Source organism: Lynx canadensis, chromosome D1, assembly GCF_007474595.2.
Source record: "Lynx canadensis isolate LIC74 chromosome D1, mLynCan4.pri.v2, whole genome shotgun sequence".
Classification (NCBI taxonomy): domain Eukaryota; kingdom Metazoa; phylum Chordata; class Mammalia; order Carnivora; family Felidae; genus Lynx; species Lynx canadensis.
The window spans coordinates 75,770,951-75,784,279 of NC_044312.2; the positions used below are offsets into that span (position 1 = coordinate 75,770,951).

Below are 13,329 nucleotides of genomic sequence, written 5' to 3' on the forward strand. Positions count from 1 at the left end.
TGCGTGGCCCCCGTTATGAGCGGCAGGTAGGGTGAGGCACGTACGTGTTGAGTTCTGTTGCAGGAACCTCTACGGTGTGCCTTCAGTTCACTTCAAGCCGCTTTGCAGCACTTAGCTTTAGGAGATGAAGTCTGTGGCACCAGTTTGCCCCATTGAGGCTTAAAGGGGGCCCCTGGGACCCTTTGACTCCTCCTCTATCCAGGCCTGCCTTTTCCTGCCACACCCTCTGTCCCTGTGGCCTCCTGAAGCTGAGCTCTTGTCTGACTAGCTTAGCAACGTCTTTGTAGTGCTCCCCAGAGAGGCATGCTCTGGTGACGAGGCTAGCCAGAGCAGCCTCCAGGCCTCCTGCTCCCTGCTCACTTCTGCAGAGGCTTCACCTCCTGCCACAAGCAGGATCAGAGAACTGGGCCAGGTCTGCCTGGTCATCTGGCCTACCTTGCAGCCAGGACTCGGTGAGATGGAAGGGAGAAGCGGACAAGCCAGGGAAGGGGCTGGTGCCCTTTGAGCTGTGGGCATTCCCACTTGGTGGCTCATGGCCGTGTTCTGTGCTCTGAGCCGAGGTGGCTCATCGCGTGGCCTCGGGTGGCTGCTCCAGACTTGAATGAAAGAAGAAGGGAAGATTTTGCTGGAGATGAGAGGTGAACTCCCACATCCTCCTAAAAAGAGCCGTACACCATCCTAGCGATGTCCTGAAGAGCTGGCACTTATACAGCACAGTGGGAAACAGGGCTCAAAGGTACCCCAGCTCTGCCTCAAGGAGGAAGGTAGGAAACTGCTTGGATCTCTGGGTCCATGTCTCCCCTCTGCCTTTGCCAGCAGAGTCTTTGGAAGGGCCCCCCAAAGACATGGAAACCAAAGAAATGCTTCTTGATGACTTGTGTCTTCTAGCCCAGGTTAGAGTCCTATTGTCACAGGGAAACCTACTGAGAAGGACGTTCAGACCTGAGACTTTCCCCAAAGGCAGCTGCTGATTCTGTGTCATTGGTGTCCGTTTGAGATGACCCGTAATAGGGAAGCAGCAGCACCAGGGTGTTCAATTAGAGCTCAAAGTTCGAGCCCCAGGTTGGGTGTAGAGATGACCTAAAAATTAAAAACTCATTTTGAAGAGCCTGGGTGGCTTAGTCAGTTGAACGTCCAACTCTTGATTTCAGCTCGGGTCATGATCCCACAGGTGTGGGACTGAGCCCCGTGGTGGGCTTTGCCCTGAACAATGGAGCCTGCTTAACGTTCTCTCTGTCCCCTGCTCACAGTCTTTCTCTCTAAAACAAAAATAAATAAATAATTTTAAAAAATTAAAAATCTTAAAAACAAACAAAAAAAACCCATTAAAGATATGCCACGACGAGGGTATTAGAGTCATTCAGTGACGTATCTGTGTAGTTGTCATTTGGGGTGAAGGATGGGAGTGGGTTGGCCTTAGATAAAAGAAACTTGCTGCATTTGCCTCAGCTTTGGTGCCGAAAAACTTTGAGAACAAAGTGGTTTCCAAATGCCTCCTTAGTAGAAACTTAAGTCTTTGCTTAAATTTTAGTACTACAGTTTTAAAATTAGCACGGAAAAATTAAACCACCTTTTTCCCCCGACCCTATTTTTGCATTGCCAGTGCCTTCTCCTCTCCCCTTAATTAAGTCAAGGGGAACAACTTCCTTTCTGTCCTAGAGATCAGCTCTCTTCAAAAGGTTGTAGGCAGTTTTGTTGGACTGGATTGTCCGATTGTCCTTCTGTGACCCGGAGTGAAGTTTATTCATCTGACTTCTAAGAGGCCCGAAACTAAAGGCATCCTTTTCCAGGTTTGTCCAGAAACTCCGTTAACATCCTCATAAACCTAGAGCGTACATGCGTCCTGCCACATTGCAGGAGAGCAGCGGGCACTATGAAAGCACATGTTGTTTAGGGTCTTGGACGCTGGTGAAATGCTCCACTGCAGGGACTTTTCATCAGCCCACATCATTTTCTTTAACGGTAGATGACAAAGTATGTGTTGACATATATGCTTATATAGTTATATTGATATTGGCAAGGAATTGTGTATGTGTGTGTGTATTTATTTCTTTTATTCCATTTTCTTTGCTCTCTTCACATTTAAATCAAAAGTGCATCCAGAACATATAGACAGGTTGACACGTCTTTGAAGAAAAAATAATCACCTCGGCTTGATTTTTTTTTTTTCCCTTCTGTTTTGTACTACTTTAATTTCTTGCCTCTGAGTATTTTTGTTGTTCTTTTGTTTTGTCTTTTAATGTCATGCTCCATTAGAAACTCACTGAGCCAGATCAGGTCAGTACAGATTTCTTCCCCTTCCCGTCCACCCCTCCTCCCCCAGCCCTTGACAGAAGGTGATTTCTTCTGCACCCAGTGGAAGTCAGTTTGTGTTACTTACGCAGGTCACATTGAACTGTGAACTTTGGGAATGGGGAGCCACCTTCCCCCTCCTTCCGAAGGCGAGTCACAAAGCCAGTTTCATTTATTCCACGTTGTTGTCTCATGTTTAAAGAAGGAATCTCTTAACTAAGCACTGGATTCAAAATCTGGCGTATCTGTTCTAACAGGTCCTATTAGATTCCGTAAGTATTTTGTAACCGGTGTCAGTTACATAGGATGCACTCTTCTTGTCTAGAATGTTCCTCTTAAGAGGCATTTGCCCTCACATGTCTCTCCTGGCCTGAGCGATGGTGAGGACACCCTACAAGTCTGGTCATTCTGCAAAGGTCTGAGACAACTCAGGTGGGATTCAGACAATGTGTATTCTGAAAAGTCTGTAGAAGGAATTATTGACGAGAAGATGCTCCCCCAAACTGGAGTATTGAATGATGGAAGTTTTGACAAGTCAGTGCTCTCTTTGGCACGAAAGCCAGAGCCTGCTAGTCATTTGCTTTGTACCTTCATAGCTCTCCAACTCACAGCCAGTGGTCTCAAACCACCTGGCTCCCACACCCTCCCTGACTGAGCCCCGATCCCCACGCTGCCCGGCTCCTATCTGTTCCTGATGCTCCGGCAACAGTGAACTACTTGCCGTTCTCCTAACTTACCCTCTTCTCTGTTTCTCTCTGCTTTTGTATGTGATACCAATGTGCCTAGATGGATCCTCCTCCTTTGGCTGGCAAACTCCTATGCACCCTTCAAGGACCAGCTTAAATAGCTCCTCTTTGACTCCTCCCCATGTGCTCTGAGCCTGTCCTGCACCCATCTGTAATACTGCTCTTCATCTGTTCAATGTCTGGGTCCCCTGTAGCTTTTGAGCTTTACCAGGACAGGAACTAGGTTTTTCCTCCTCTGTAACCCCAGCCTGGTACAGAGCCTGGTACCTAACAATTGTGGTATCGAAAAATGAGAAGAGGGTACACAGTCACTACCCTGTGGTATGGGCAATCGCTGCCATTGATAGTCACAGCACCTAATAACTCTGAAGTGCCCCCAACACACCAGGCCCTGGGCTTTGCACGCGCTGGCATATTTAACCCACCGCAGCCTTGTGAAATTAATCTGTAGTTCTACCCATCTTGTAGCTGAGGAAATGAAACTCCTAAGAATTACAACCAAAAAGTGTGACAAAGCTGGGATTTGAACTCCCCTACTTGCACTGTGATCCTGACCACAATTTCATTTTTCTCGTCTGAAAAACAGATAATACACTTGACGAGAGTCTTGAAGGTACAGTATCATGGCTTATGGGAAGCACTTAGCACAGTACCCAAGCAGCCTCCATATCCATGAGTTTTTATCAGTAATGACGCATACAACGTCTCCCAGCTGGCAAGGGACAGAGGAGACATTTGAACCCAGATCTTTCTGACAACAGAGACTTGTTCCTAACTCTTACGCTCATGGGCCAGTTCAGGGTGCCCCAGCCTTGAATAGAAGATACCTACCACACACCTTGTGTCTTTAGCAGGGGCTCCATTCGGGGCCTCTGGGGAAGCTGTGGAAGGTGGAGGCAGAGCCCCTGCACCCATCACTGCAGAACTCGAGAGGATAATGAGTAAATTGTTGAGTTGCTTGGTGACCTAGGACCTCACCAAGCAAACATTAGGATGTTACCAGCGCATCATTAGGCTCCAGCACTAATTATTTATTTCCCCAAAGAGAAGGAATGTTACAGTGTTGGTGCTGGGAGATTCAGTCCCTAGATCAACTGCTTCCTTTCCTTGTGACCTCAGGCAAGCCCTTTCATCTGTACCCAGGGTGAGCCTTGCTAAGGCTTCCAAAGACGGGGCATGGCTATCACTTCCTGCCCCCCCCACCCCTCAGCCTTCAAGCCCTCCTGAACAAGGGCTCCTGATTCAGATGGGTACAGCAGCGATTGCTTCACCTGCAAACTATGCTTTCTTAAGGGATTAACCTGATGAAGGCAGTTTATATTAATACGTTCAGTAGCCAATTCCTACACAAATTTGGGTCAAGCCAAAATTATATTTTTCATTGAGAGTAGAAGAGTTATTTAAATATCTATATGGAGCCCTTTGTAAATGAAACTATTGGAATCAGCGTGTAATATTTTAGAAATAAATGTTTTATTATATATTTTTTTAATGTTTATTTTTGAGAGGGAGCACGAGCTGGGGAGGGGCAGGGAGAGAGGGAGGCAGAAGGGCAGAGGATCCAAAGGGGGCTCTGCACTGACAGCAGCAAGCCCAATACAGGGCTCCTATTCATGAACCTTGAGATCATGACCTGAGCTGAAGTCAGACACTCAACCGACAGAGCCACCCAAGTGCCCCAAGAAATATTTTAAGTTAGATTCTTGAGTGTGAGCCTCGTTGTAGTGACAGCTGTCTCCAATGCTATGCTGTCTCCTAGTGAGAGGACATATAACAGAATTAATTTTTAAGAATATCTTAAAAGATACATGGTTGAATACATGTTTTCACAAACGCCTGCGAAAAGAGGTAAACTCCCCATGTCCTCATTTCCGCCACCCAGCTTTCGCACGCGGTGAATGAAATAGATTCGCGGCGAAGCTGGATCATGGTCCGATTACTTGCATTCAAAGCACTTTAGTTCCCTGTGCATTGGAGAAGGCGGAGGATCCGATGGATCCTTGCCTTCCCCCTCCTCTCTGCCTAAACAAAGAATTCCCCGCAGCAGTGGACAGGCCAAGGTAGCGATCTCTCCAGGGTCCTTCCACCTTTCTAGGTTGTCATTTTCAACAAAACCACGCTGCTCTGCTGGGGTGTTACTGGGTTGAGGGCCATGGCACGTCTCAGCATGGTCTCTGGAATGCTCTCTGGGCCCTGCTCTGCTCCTCCACGGAAAGCCAGGGGTGTGTACGTGTGGGCCTCGTCTGCACTCCTGGGTGCGTGTCATTGCCCATCCGTATGTGTTGTTTCACCGGGGATGAAAATCCAGCAGGGAAATGAACGCTAAAATTAGTTTGTTTGTCCTTTGATAAGATCCCTGCAGTTAAAAAGTTTTCATTTCCATGGCTGAGTGGGCTTTGCTAAAATCAAAATTAACTGCCTTGCTTTATGGTGCAACAGATTGTGTTCTGAAGAGCTTCCCCTGAATTCTCCTTGAACGGACATTTGATCTGGGAAGTCTAGCTTCTGGCAAAGTCGCTGCATTTTGACGTAGGTGGGTTTTTTTCTCGTTGGGCTAGTATAGAATGTGTGCAGAGAGCCTACCACTGGACCCTGGGTCACATTGAATGGGTGGGTGGATGGATGGACTGATGGATGGGTACACAAACAGGTAAATGGTTTAATTTGCATTTCTATGTGTCTTAGATGTCATGTTCCCTGACATTTAAGAGGAAGGAAAACCTGGGCTTCATTGGCGGAACATGCGACTCTTGATCTCGGGGTTATGAGTTTGAGACCCGTGTTGGGGGTAGAGATTACTAAAAAAAGTAAACTTTCCAAAGGAAAAAAAAATTATTTAAAAAAAAAGGAAGGGCTGCTGGCTGGCTCAGTTGGAAGAGCATGTGACTCTTGATGTCGGGGTTTGAGCCCCACGTTGGGTGTACAGACTACTTAAAAAATAAAATCTTAAAAAATAAATAAAATAAAAAGAGGAAAGAAAACCTGTAATTGGTGTCCTCCCAAAAAGTTTTTGCTAGACCCCATTCTGGTCTTCATTCAACAAAACCCGTTTGTCTTAAGCACTTAACACGTGTTAGGTACATGGGATACAGATTTGAACAACATTATAACAGTCCCTGTCTTCAGGGAGCTCACTGTGTAGTGTAGGAGATAAGCGTGAAAGGTGATTACACAAATAATTGTTTAACTATAGCTGTCGTCACTATGTTTTTTTTGTTTTATTGAGATACAATTCATAAAATTCACCCTTAAAGGCATATAATTTAGTGGTCTTTGGTGTATTTACAAAATGTTTTTTTGCTTTTAAAACGATACAGTTGAGGGGTGCCTGGGAGGCTCAGTCAGTTAAATGTCCAACTTCAGCTCAGGTCATGATCTCACGGTTCATGGGTTCGAGCCCCACGTCAGGCTCTGTGCTGACAGCTTGGAGCCTAGCACCTCCTTCAGATTCTGTGTCTCCCTCTCTCTCTGCCTGCCTCAACTCATGCTCTGTCTGTCTCTGTCTCTCAAAAATAAATAAATGTTAAAAAAAAATTAAAATGATACAATTGAGTGAAAAATGGATTCTAATCTGTTGTTTTGTTGGCACAACCACAAATAATTGGTTTGACTGCTCCAACAGACTTTACATTATGTGGGCATTGCATTGTCTGTGATCTTTAACGTCATAAAGGAGGGGCAGGAGGGGACATGGGAGAAGTTCAAGTTAGACATGGTGTCCTTGAAGCTGCTCTAAGGAAGAATTCTTTTGACACACGTGGAAGCTTCTTCTTACTGCAGATGCTCCAGTGAGAACTTTCTTCTCTGCCCCCAACTTGAACTTAACTGGTTCTGGGCCACCTCCCATAGTATCTTCTAATTCTATTTTTCTGAGAGTATATCCCAAGAAGGTCCCAAACGAGAAGTAGAAGAAAGTCAGGAATTGACAGCCCTCAGGATCTACCCCATATATCCTAAAGTTCAAATTCCAAAGGCAGCAAAACTTTCCGTGATGCAGCTCAGCTGACTGTTTCAGGAAAATCGCCACTCGTTGGTCTTCTTCGTACATGTCATTTTACTTGAAACGTAAGGCGTCTGCATTTTCACACACCTTGCAGGTTTATCTGCTGGGGGGCGTGTAGGAATTAAAGGGATCTGAGTTTGGTTTCTTGCTCTTTGGTTTGTCTTCCTGTTCTCTGAAGATGCAAGCAGTCTCCCTTATGGGGTATTGTGAAGGAGACAGTGTAGGAGTGCTAAAGCTGCTTTGTACCTGAACTACCTCCTACTGGTGGCTAAGCTCTCGGGAACTGGTCTGGTTGGCAGACAGCCACCTATGCAGAAGTTCCAGGGCTACCCTTTCCCCCCGATAACACTGACTTCCTCGGAAGATAGCTTTGTGGCCTCACCAAGAGATCTGGAAAGGGGTAAGTTAGTGTGAGTGTTATTCAGAGAGTTTTGTGACAGCCCTCTTAAGACATTGGTATCAAAGGTGAAATTCACCATTGTAGGTCGATACTTCAAGATGATGACGACCATAATAATGTCTCCCACGTGTATGGTCTTACACACATTGCAGAGCACTTTCATATGCCTTATCTGGCTAATTCTCATGTCTGCCTTGGGAAGCAGGAAAGCTGTGGTATTCCCATAGTTTAGATGAAAGGCTCAGAGCCCAGAGAAGTAACTTGCCCACGATGACAAAGGTGGCTCATCTGTCCTCGGTCTTTTCTTTCCACTCTTAAAAGCTTGCCTACTTTCTCCACTGAGCTGTTCTGTAATTGTTCCCCCCTATGATTCGCTGATGATTGTCAGTCCCATTCGCATTACTTAGGTAAAACACCTGCTTGTATAAATGCTGACATTAAAAAGAATGTCACGAATACATCTGACAGTTAATTTTATTCACTAGTTCCCTTCTGCTCTATAGATTCCTGTTGAGTTTGGGTTAATTAAGCTGTGTTCTATTTTTGCTATCAAGTGGGTGATCTTTTGTGTTGAATCAACAGCTGAGTTATCCCTGGGCTGTGATTAGTGACAGAGCCTCGGGAAAGCCTCAGTTCCTTCCCCCCTTAGAGCACAGCGTGGCCGTGGAGAGCTTCTGGATGTGAACAAGGGGACTGTACACAAATTGCTTTTGACCATACATTTGCATCATCCTGTGCTCCTATTAAAGGTACATGACCGATGGTGGACTTGGCCTCTATACTCGTCGCCTGAACCGGCTCCCTGATGGGATGGCTGTGGTGCGGGAGACCCTACAGAGAAATACCTCCCTGGGCCTCGGAGATGCCGACAGGTAAGTTTGCTCCACTTGGGACTGACCAGGTGCAGAGATCCTTCCAGAGTGGGCTGAGGAACGAGGGTGTGATATTGAGAGCGAGCCGATGGGCACTGCTTTAATCCACATGGGGGGTTGGGAGGCCTTGAAGCCGTGCCTGGGGTCAGGAGCTGGCACAGCAGGTAGCAGGCGGCTGCTGAAAGGGGTTCTTGAGTCCTGCTTCTGGCTAGGGTAGTGCTCCTGATAGCAATAATAGAGGGAGTTGAGGCTCGGGTACTTTTTGTTTTGTTTTGACCGTTGCTACTGCATCTTTAATTCAGCAGGCCCCGGGGATCTGCTTTACTTCTTCTATTAGCAAGCTTTCTAGGTATTATGTCTTGGAACAGAGTCCCTAATGATACACAGAAGGTCTGTGTGCAGAAGGGAGTGCTCTTGGCCGTGGCTGATCGGGCTTCACTGTAGGTCTCCTGTGGCCTGGCGACAGAAAGCAAGGCCTAAGGATGTAGTTTATGGTGAGTAGTTGACATTATAGGGCTTGACCAGTCTTCGCTGCAGCCACCATCCGAGATGAAAAGAGCTTCAGAGACCATTACAATATAGAGGACTATTTGGTAATCCTTAGTCTGACACAGATGGATTCTATGGCCTTGAGCAATCTATTAAAGTAGGGGTTTGGACCTTATGATTTCCAAAATCCCTTGCAGCTCTGATGTGCTGTGCTGTATTTGATTTCAATACCTTTTGGTGATCTGACTGTTGAAGGATTTTACTGGCTTGCTTGACATCTTTCATGTGTGGTGAGGAGACAGAACATGGAATTTAGATGTGTGGGCTTGGAGTCACCTTACACTCTTGGGTGTTAATCCTCATGTGCCAGAAAGCCACATATTCGTAGCACAGACCTGGTTTCTTGCTGTTCTCTTTGCCGGACATACTTTTTACAAAGAGCTAAGTGACGTCTGTGATTCTCTGGCTTCAGAGAAATAGGGCAGCACAGTAAGGAAAGAGAGGCTGAAGTGCCCCAGGAATGGCATTTGCTCAAGAGGAATCTTCATCTTCTCTCCGGGAAGGCTCAGAAGCCTGGGCTGCGGTAGAGAACACTGAATTCGTTGTCAGGAACTTGGGATCTGGCCCAGGCTCTGCCACTAACTTGAATATGTCCTTCTCAGAGTCCTCCCCGGTGTCCAGGCTGGTGATTTATACCCACATGACAAAGGCTTTTCACCACAGTGCCAGTTCAGGTCAGCTTTGTTCCTGTAATTAATTCATTTAAAAGTATTGGTTTGAAAATTCCATAGAAAGGTGGACCTTTTGAGAACTGCTCTTTCTAAGGCTAAAATGCTCTGTAACTAAAATCTTTGGAGGAAATACTATCAGGGAGAAAATCAGCTGCTGTAACACCCCCACTGGAGATTTCACAATTTACCCAGTTATTTTGGTGATTGGTCTTTTCCTGTAAACATGTATCTGGTTAGTAAATCTATGAGAGTGAAATTCAGGCTTTACAAGGTACATTTTCCCTCGTAGCAAAAGAAGAATCTGTGCCTAGGCAGTTTAATTTAATGCTTCATTGCGGGGTTAATGGAATTATTATAGATCACAGCTGAGCTCTTTTCTGCTTTTGGAGGTAGAGGATTGCAGTGGGGGCTAGAAAGCTGGATGGTGTTTGTCATGTTGTTCTAGTTTAACCTGTGTGATGGGACCAGTTGGACCACAGTGTCTTCTGGTTCTCCCCAGACTGGACTGCTCAGATGTGATCACTTAAGACCAAATGGATAACTGACCAACTTTTAAAGAAAGATTTCAGGGGCGCCTGGGTGGCTCAGTCGGTTAAGTGTCCGACTTTGGCTCCGGTCATCATCTCACAGTTTGTGAGTTCGAGCCCCACGTCGGGCTCTCTACTGTCGGTACAGAGCCCACTGTAGATCCTCTGTCCTCCTCCCTCTCTGCCCCTTCCCTGCTCGTGTGCGCGCACTCTCTTTTTCTCTCTCAAAAATAAACGTGAAAGAAAGAGAGAAAGAAAGAAAGAAAAAAAAGGAAAGAAAGAATTCAGATGGATTTTTTTTAAAGTAGGATTTAATAGGGGCGCCTGGGTGGCTCAGTCGGTTAAGCGTCCGACTTCGGCTCAGGTCATGATCTCACAGTCCGTGAGTTCGAGCCCCGCGTCGGGCTCTGGGCTGATGGCTCAGAGCCTGGAGCCTGTTTCCGACTCTGTGTCTCCCTCTCTCTCTGCCCCTCCCCCATTCATGCTCTGTCTCTCTCTGTCTCAAAAGTAAATAAACGTTAAAAAAAAAAAAAACTTAAAAAAAAAAAATAGTTAATTTCCTATTTCATGTAAGTTTGGACCTGGAGGCAGTGAGATATTTTAGGTTGTTCTCAAATATGTTAAATTTCTTTGATTCTAAAGTTGACCACGTAAATGCTTCAGTTTGGCTAAGTTGAAATAATAGATTTGTTGCTCTAAAGTTCTTCATGTGCATCTCTTCCAAAAACTATATCCTACCTGAGTGTTTCCCAAAGTGGGAGGCTAACATTAGTGTTATAGGAAATAATTTTAGATAGTAGACAGGGAGATATTTATTTTCAACAATTACACTTTAATTGTAATGTTTAAAAAAATTATAACTAGTGCATCAAACCCAAGATTTTACAAATATTGTTTAGGGTAAAGAATAGTGTAGGTGTGAGACAACTGAATGTGAAATATCAAGGAAGATATCACAGATGGTGTGCAGATTTTTTTTTTTAAAGTAGTATGCAAATGACTGCAGACTAGGTAGTCCTTTAAATAAGAAATATGTTCTTTACATTATTTAGACAAGTGAAAAAATATAGACAAAAAAGGCAACACCTTTCCAGAATTCTTCCCTTTTAACCTGAAAAAAGAAGTTCCCAGAGCAGAGGTATTCCCAGGAAATTCTTTTTAAAAGAGACAGCTCAGGGGCACCTGGGTGGCTCAGTCAGTTAAGCATCCAACTCTTTTTTTTTTTAATTTTTTTTTAACGTTTATTTATTTTTGAGACAGAGAGAGACAGAGCATGAACGGGGGAGGGGCAGAGAGAGGGAGACACAGAATCTGAAACAGGCTCCAGGGTCTGAGCCGTCAGCCCAGAGCCCAACGCGGGGCTCGAACTCACGGACCATGAGATCGTGACCTGAGCTGAAGTCGGACGCTTAACCGACTGAGCCACCCAGGCGCCCCAAGCATCCAACTCTTGATCTCAGCTCAGGTCTTGATCTCAGGGTTGTGGGTACAAGCCCCACTTTGGGCTCCACGCTGGGCATGAAGCCTACTAAAAAAAAAAAAAAAAAAAAAAGGAAAAAAGCCCACTTCTTAAGGATTCTTGCATAGGCAGCAGACTACACGAGTTCCACAAAGGAAATAGGAAAGTACTGAGCGATCAGACCTCAGCCAAGGGAAGAAGTGCCCAAGACGGACAGATCACCTCACCGCACCAGTAGGAAAATCATTAACCACAGCAGCTCGGCTGTAGAGAACAGCTATTCCAGGGTAAGGCCCCAAAAGTTGCTGACCTACCAGACAGACCGTGGCTGTTTGCAACAGGATGTGGCTTGGGTATCTTCAGGGCTATTAAAAGTAACCGATAGGAATGTGTACCTTCGGAGCCTGGGAGATAGGGGCCATGTCGGTCTGTGAGTCTTGTATGTCAGCAGCCGGCTTCTGAGTAATAATAAATGATGATAATAAATCCACAGTGCCACGTCTGCCCTTGATCTCCTGTCACTCTTTGGGGTTACCACCCCTGGGCTCCAGCTTTTACCTGATAGTCATCAGTAGCGACTTCCAGCAAACTAGAGCCAGCCGGCTGAGGAAGCAGGATCAAAAGGGACAAATGGAGGCAGCTTGTTACAAGTCACGGGCCCCAGATAGCAGACAAATAAAGAAAAGTTGGGCATGGAGGCCCCTGGGTTGGCAGCCTGGGAGGAAAAAGAAATACAACACGGAGAGCCCAGAGACCAGTCTCGCAGACAGTCAGATGGTTTGTTGAACTCCCGCGGGTTCCTGCATGCTGTCCCCTCAGAGCCCATCAAAAGTTCTTACACTCCCGCAAGTTGAGTGCTTTCATAGCTTAAAGCTCAGCTCTGGAAAGTTTCCATCCCCAAGAACATTTCTTCGTCCCTCCGAAACAATTGCTGTGCTTGTGGCCTTTTCTGTCATCACTGTCATGCTGTTGTGTGCAGTGGGCTGACGCAGTTAGAGGCTTCTAAATGGCATCCCCCAGTCATACAAGTGTCACTGAGGAACCAGGCTCTTTGTGCACATTTAGATCGGGGGGGCTACGGAATTACTTGGTAACTTTCTTCCAAACCATTAGAATGTTTATTGAACTCCACTGGTTTTTATTAACGAGTAATAAAAATAGCAAAACACGAATGCTTGCGTGGTAACATGTCCGCCTGAGACTTGCACAAAATGACAATTGCCCTCTGATGTCACGCCAAGAAACCGAGCAGGAAGAAAAAGCCATTTTTATTCCTCCTTTACAAGGTTTTCATTCCCCTCCAAATTGTGAATGTTTTCGCTATTGAGATTGCACTTTCCGTTAGGAGTCACAGTCATCGTACAGACTTGACCATCTGCATTTAGGGCCCTGACCTTGGTGCTCAGAGCTGTCCCAGTTTCAGCTTGAATTGAGAGTCCCACGGTGTGAGGATGTAACTATGCAACCTGGTATTTGACCAGCCTGCCAAGCCGAGCCTTCCTTCTCACCGGTTATGTCACAAGATCTCCAAGAGCCCTAGGGCACCGCTGAGCTTTGTGATTTGTGTAGAACAGGGCGGCCTCCTGGCACCAAATCATGTATTCACAGATTCAGGCCTGACCTGCAGAGAGGAGTTTAACCCAGGCCAAAGGTCCCCAGCCAGCTGATGGAATCGGTGGGACCCCTTATCAGGTGGTAGGTCCCCAACTCAGGTATTTCTTAGTTACAGCCCCTGCTGGGGTATGCAGATGAGAGGAAGCCCAGTGGGAACCACTCCCTTGCCCTCCCTTCCAAGCCCACGTAGACAGGG

At 46.1% G+C, this 13,329-nt stretch overlaps 1 protein-coding gene across 6 annotated transcripts in view; it reads left to right on the top strand.

Annotated features, from left to right (window-relative positions):
* Window positions 1-13,329, top strand: part of NAV2 (neuron navigator 2) — a 397,314-nt gene that overhangs the window by 263,454 nt on the left and 120,531 nt on the right. For all 6 annotated transcript variants that reach the window (XM_030331653.1, XM_030331654.1, XM_030331655.1 and 3 more), the window contains one exon: window positions 8,191-8,313. In XM_030331653.1, the coding sequence (XP_030187513.1) occupies window positions 8,191-8,313 (123 nt within the window). The remainder of the gene's footprint in view (window positions 1-8,190; window positions 8,314-13,329) is intronic.